At 45.6% G+C, this 6,442-nt stretch overlaps 1 protein-coding gene across 1 annotated transcript in view; it reads right to left on the reverse strand.

Moving 5' to 3' along the window:
- Positions 1–5,113, reverse strand: part of XKR6 (XK related 6) — a 423,464-nt gene extending 418,351 nt beyond the window's left edge. Inside the window, exon 1 of the mRNA XM_036751692.1 lies at positions 4,365–5,113. Within this exon, the coding sequence (XP_036607587.1) occupies positions 4,365–5,113 (749 nt within the window). The remainder of the gene's footprint in view (positions 1–4,364) is intronic.
- Between the last annotated feature and the right edge of the window lie 1,329 nt (positions 5,114–6,442).

The following is a 6,442-nucleotide window of genomic DNA, read 5'->3' on the forward strand; positions in this document are numbered from 1 at the left end:
TGTCACACTGTCCCAGCCACACCTCTTCCTTCTTGTCCAGAAGACTAACATGAGGGATTCAGTAGGGTGCCTCACTGAAACCTACATTTGCCCTTGCATTTCTACAGCATTCCCCTGCACTTTCTAGTCTGATAACCAAGGGCTAATCTCCTCCTCAACCTGCCACATTTCACAGGGAACATAGGTCCCAGGCCTATATGAGTGCTACTTCTACAGGGTGTTCCTAAAATCTGGACACATAGGCCAAAACGCATATTTTCAAGAAATGAAATGAATGAAATTTTCAACAACATTTTGTTTAACTGGAATATTAACAAATAACATCTTCGATATGATTTCCATCATTTGTGATGCAAAGGTTGATGCACTTTGCAAGATTCAAGTGAAATCAATGCCAACAACTCCACATTTCCTATGTGTCCAGACTTTAGGAACACCCCGTATTGCAATATCAACCAATTCATAGATTATGACTAATCCTTGAATCTAATATTCTGTCTCTTGCATCACTTTCAAGAGCCTGACACAACTATGGAATAACTCCTCCCTCCAAGAAACATTCTTCAAGATACTCCATACTGAACTGTCATCTCACAATGTTTGCTTTCTAATTCCCTTGATCTTCTTTCTAAAGTGGAAATTCCGATGTTAGCTTACTAACTTTCTAGATATAACCAATTCTATATTATTACTATGTGCATATATAGTTTTGTAATAAAAAAAGATAAATCACTTTTTCTTTTACTATTTATAGACACTACAACTAAAGTTTCTTTGGGGTTTCATTCAAATAAACTAAAATGGCACTACAATTCAGATGCAACTTTAAAAAGAGGAAAGTTTATTTCTAAATACAAACACAAACTAGATTAAAATACATCTTAACTTGATACATACAATTAATTTAATGCATACAGTTAAATACATCTTAATCTAATATATTAAAATACATGATTATGTCAAACTAAATAAAATATTTTCAAATGTCAAACTCACCAAAAAAAAGTTATCCTAGTTTTCAATAAGAAAAACATTTTCTGATGTATGTTTACTTCTCAAATGTCAGTAAGTGGTATCCCTGGGGATAGTCTCAAGAAAACTAGATACTTTTCACCTAAGACTATATGGAATACGTAATATCTTAACTAATTAGACTACTGTAAACAGAACTTAATCCAATCCCATAAACATTTATTAAGGGCCTACCATGTGCCAAGAACTGTGCTAAGGATACTGTGATGAGGATACAATAAAAACAAAGTCTCTGCTCTCAAGGAGCTTACAATAGAGAAGGGAGAGACACACAAAAACGTGGGGGTTGGAGATGAGGAGGTACCCAGCCTGGAGGTATCTCATTCAGCTGAGGAGAAACCAGAAAAGGCAGTAGATGCAAAGGGAAGTAAGCTGAAAAGTTTGGTTTCTACCCTCCATAAAGGAAAGCATTGGGAGGAGTTTGGTACTCCACCTTCCAATCAGAGAGAGAGGAGGCTGCGGGAGGTAGTGTCAGTCAAGGCTTGAGCAGGCAACACAGTGATGAGATTAGAGACCAGGAGCTTAACTTTGGTGGGGCACCTAGTTCCCTGGAGTCACACTTTAATGTGCAACTTTGCAAACTACCCCTCTTTTCCTGCCCCACTTGGTCCCTGCAAAAAGTGACGCATAACTTTTAATTTTTATGTCAATTCTGAAAGACATTTCAAAGCCCGTGGTTTAACTTTGCATCTGTTTTTCTATAATTTGTGTAAATTATTTGTTGATGGATTGTTTCTGAACTGACAGAAGAGATATAGTATGAAATTTTTAAGGTCAATGGAAATTGAATTATTTTTAATACAAACCAGTGATATTTACAATAATCAAAATTAATCTGTAATGGATCTATGAACCCATGGTGAATAACACAACAAAATTTGGGAATGTCCCCTGCTCCCAAGAAAGAAGCACTTCGTAAGGGTATTAGATTATTTCATCCAGAGAAGCCAAAAAGAAAGATCTTGTAGAGATTTTAATAGAATTAAATCTATAACCATCTAATTACATTGTGACTTTTCCTCTTAATACTAAGCAAAAAAAAAGTAAGTGTAATTCTAAAAATCTAAGCTTTTACAGTATAATACTAGATTAAAAAATTGGAAAAATTAAGTAGTAATTGTTACTCTGGTATGAAGTCCAAGTTTTGCTGAAATGTTCTTAACTGAAAAAAATTAAAGCCATGGCCCTCTTAAAATATCTCTATCTCCCTCTCTCCCCTCTCAAAAATAACCCCTTGCCTTGTTTCAACACTAACAAGAGCAGATTTTAACAGATTCATGCTTTGGACAGACTACCAAAAAACTGCCTTTCTTTTAATACTACCTGTTTCACACAATCTCGAATGCTAAACAGAAAAACTACATCCACAGGGGCATTATTGTTCCATACTGTCTCTACAAGTTCTTAAAAGTCGATATGACCTCTATCATGTTCAAAATATTTACTAATAGCTACTAATATAATCAGCAAGTTACATTGCAAGTTATCATTTCTGCCTAGAATAAACAGATCAAAAATGTTAGCCTAATCAAACATTATTATTCACTCTCCTCCCTCATATTTTAGGGAGCCTTGCTAATTTGTTAATTCTGTCAAAAATTCATTGTTAGTGCAATATGCACTACTAACTCTAGGTATTTGGAAATCAGCATCTCCTCATTACTTTCTGCCTCTCTCTGCATTTCCTTCTATTTCCTGAGAGCAATAGGAATAGCTTTCCTCAATATAATAGTTTTTTCCTAAGCTCAAAAGTTTACTTTTACATTGTTAAAAAATTGTATTTCCACTTCAAATAATTAATTTTCAAAATTAAATTCATATAAGAGGATAGAATCATGATATGAACTGCAAATTACTTGCTCTACATCTCTTCTATTCTCACAACCTTCACCAGCAAGAAATGAATAAGCTGCAGGCAGACTCTGCTTTTTAAGGAAAAAAAAAAACTGTTGCTAGTTCAATCTCAACATACAAACTAATGACCAGAAAAATTAAGAACTCCCACTCTGGTGCCCCCAGTTACCTACCTGCCCACAGACTCAGACCCATAAGCTAAAATTATTTTGTGTAAGTTCCATTAAACCCTCCGACTTTCAATTCACAATATGTCATCTGAATGAAGGAACAAGATGAACAATCCAACTAACAGGGAATTTTATGTCTGTTCTTGCAGACACTGCTTGTGTCAGATGCCCTAAACCAGCAGATACTGGAAGTACTGCAAATCTTCTGCATTAAAGAGTCAGGTCAGCCTAGGTAACTTGTATCTCTTCACGGTAGCAATATGTATGAAGTGCTCTTCCTCATGTAAACCTCTCCAATCAAGTTAGTTTTTTTCCAAAGACCTTCTTACCTTCACCCTACTTTTTCCAGACAGGTACTTAACTTGGTTTGTCAGGGGAACACTGCAGATTTTCTAAGGGTTTAATATAACTGTCAGCGTGTTAAGCCTCAGATGTAACCAAGCAAAAGGAGCATCTGCAAGTGGCTGTTACCGATTCGACTGGCACTTGGTAATGTTCGTAGAAGAGAGAAAGAACACAGACAAATTGGTGCGTACATTTGTACATTCACCACTCTTCTCAAGTACCTGACCTGCCAACAAAAAATAAAGGTGGGGAAGAAGACCAGAAGAAACGTACCTAAAACAATTCGTTCTCTGAAGAAGTATTAAACACTTAACATTCATAACATACTACACAATTCCACCTGCCACTGAAAAACTACTGGGAGGTGGGAGGAGGCTTCTGTTAGAAAATAATGAGAAGGGAGGAAAAAGGGAAGGGGAATGAAAAAGGAGACGGCCAAGGATTTCTCAGACGACCCCACATAGGCCAGCGCAGAGCAGACAGGGAAAAAAACAAGAGGTCTCCCTAGAACGCAGACCAGGTGCAGCGGAGGAAAGCGAGTCGGGGGACAGAGGCAAAAATCAAGAAAGGCGCAGTGGGCAGGTGACAGAAACAAGGAGGGATCTGGGGAAGGGTGAGGGAGCATAAGGAGAAGGCAAGGTCTTAGGTCTAGGTACGACCTACCAGAGACAGCAAGACGGAAAGGGGAGGTTGGGGCCTCCCTCGGTACAAAAAGGTGTGGCCGAGGGTCCCGAAAAAACGGGGAGGGCTTCAGAGCCTCCGGGAGAAGCACCGGCACCCCACTTTCAAGGGCCTGGAGCGTAGGTTCCTCTACTACGGGGAAAGATGGAAAAGCGCATAGGGGGAGAGCGCTACCTGGAGGGCCGCATCCACCCGACACCCCGGCGCGCTCCGACCGAGGCATCCGCCGGCCGGCCCGCCGCCCCCCGCCCCCCAGCCCGCCCCTTAGCAGTCCTCTCTTACCTCCACACCTGCCCCATCTGCAGCAGGTGGATGACCGACTGCCAGATCCACACCGAGAGGCGGCACAAGCGCTGGGCCCCCGGCGTGGCCGGGCGGGCCGCCCCGTGGCCGTAGACGGCCCCCATCATGGGGGGGCCCCGGCTGCTGAGCCCCTCCACGGCGCCCAGCCCTCCGCCCGTGTAGTCCTGCACGAACCAGCGAAAGCTGAGGCTCTGCACCAGCAGCGACGGCACCAGCACGAAGAAGAGCGTCAGCCCGAACCAGCCGTAGTCCCCCTTGCCGTAGTAGTCGAGGGCCAGCCACAGGTCGGTGCCCACGTCCCCGAAGAACACCAGCAACGCCAGCACGATCCACAGGCAGTCGAGCCACGGCCGCTCCACCTGCGGCGGCGGCGGGGGCTGGGGGGGCGCGGCGCCGGGGGGGGGCGTCGGTTCGGGTCGCGCGGCGGCGTCCGCCGGCGGCTGGAGCGGCTGGTCCCCCCCGTCGGCGGCGGCGGCGCTGCGGCGCGGCTTCTTGCCCAGGAGGGAGCGCAGGCAGGCGGAGCGGCAGCCCCAGTAGCACGAGGAGGTGTTGCAGCAGTGGCAGATGTGGAGGGAGCTGCTCTCGCCGGGGTCGCTGCCGTCTCCGCCGCCGCAGCCGCCTCCCCCGGGCTCCCCGTCCTCCTCGCCGCCGCTGCCCACCGCCTCGTCCAGGTTGTGCAGTTGGGCGAAGCCCACCCCCACGCCGCCGCCATCGGATTTCGCCGCCATCTTGACTCTCTTCCCAGCTCCGGAGGTTGGGGGGGAGGGATGGGGAGGGAAGGGGGAAAAGAAGGCAGGGAACGGGGAGGGGGGGAAAACGAATGGAGAGGAAGGGGGGCGGGGAGGAAGCGGGGGAGCGAACGAACGAGGGGGGAGTGGGCCGGGGAACCCCCTCCGCTTCCGGGTGGTACGCGTCACTTCCGGGCGAGCCCCCCAATCGCACAGCGCCCGCCGCTCCCCAGCCCGGCCCGCCCAGCCAAGATGGCCGTCCTCCTGTTCCTCAGCTGCTGGGCGGGGGGCCGGGGGTTTCTCGCCGCCAGGGCTCCTCTTTCCTTCTTCCGTTGACCCCGAAACCCATCAGGTTGACCCCTTGGCGTTTCAGAAACCCGCTGGGTAAGGTTGGGAGGTCCGAGATGATCCCTGGAGAGGACAGTGCCAGAGGCTTTGGAGGACCCCTTCCTCAGCGTCGCTGCTCAGTGCGTTTCTCTAGGAGAAACGCCCCCTAACCCCCTGCCCGCCGCTGGCGGAGGGGCGGGACCTAGGAGGGAAGGGGCGGGGTAAGTGTTGAGCAGGTGGTGCTATGTCACTTCCAGGAGATGGGATGACCTCATTCTGTACTTTAAAGCCTCTAGAATTAAAATGGTTGTTTTTCACTATTCTGTGTGTCTCATACACACACACACAGACACACACACACACACTCTCCCCAAATTGAGTCTCCTATTCCCATCCTAATTTAATCATGCTTTAAGATGAATATAATTTAGTTGAGACTCCCACAAACAACCCAGTCATACATTCCCCAACTTTGACTTTCCCCTGCTCTCTCCAGGATTACCTCTCCTGACCCCCTGATTCTGTTGTCACTGCCAACTTTGTCTCTCTGTGGTCAGGTTTTTTTTGCTCATTCTCTGCAGTTCTTTCCAGGATAAACCAGTGGATGATTAGTTAGACTTTTAAATCTTGAGTACTGAAGTGAGGACTGAGTAGGTACATAATGACCTTGAATATCTTCACTGCCCTGAAGTGCATTCTTTGGCCAAATGCTGTTATGACTTTACATATATACACCTACACATTAACTCATGAGAAGAAAAATAAGAGACTGAAAAGTTTATCCTTAAACATATAGCTATGAGAAGTGAATACCTGCCCTTCTTCTGTTGTTGTTACAAAGGTGATTTAGGGGAGTGAAAATCACTTTTTCAAATCTTTCCTTGATAAGGCTCTTGTTAGTAAACATGACTTTAAATGAGTGAAAATATTATCAATGTGCTATATCATTAAAATAGGTGCAGCACACACTACTTAGGTAACACATTACACAAGTGAAACAGC

Source organism: Trichosurus vulpecula, chromosome 3 (genome assembly GCF_011100635.1).
Source record: "Trichosurus vulpecula isolate mTriVul1 chromosome 3, mTriVul1.pri, whole genome shotgun sequence".
Classification (NCBI taxonomy): Eukaryota; Metazoa; Chordata; class Mammalia; order Diprotodontia; family Phalangeridae; genus Trichosurus; species Trichosurus vulpecula.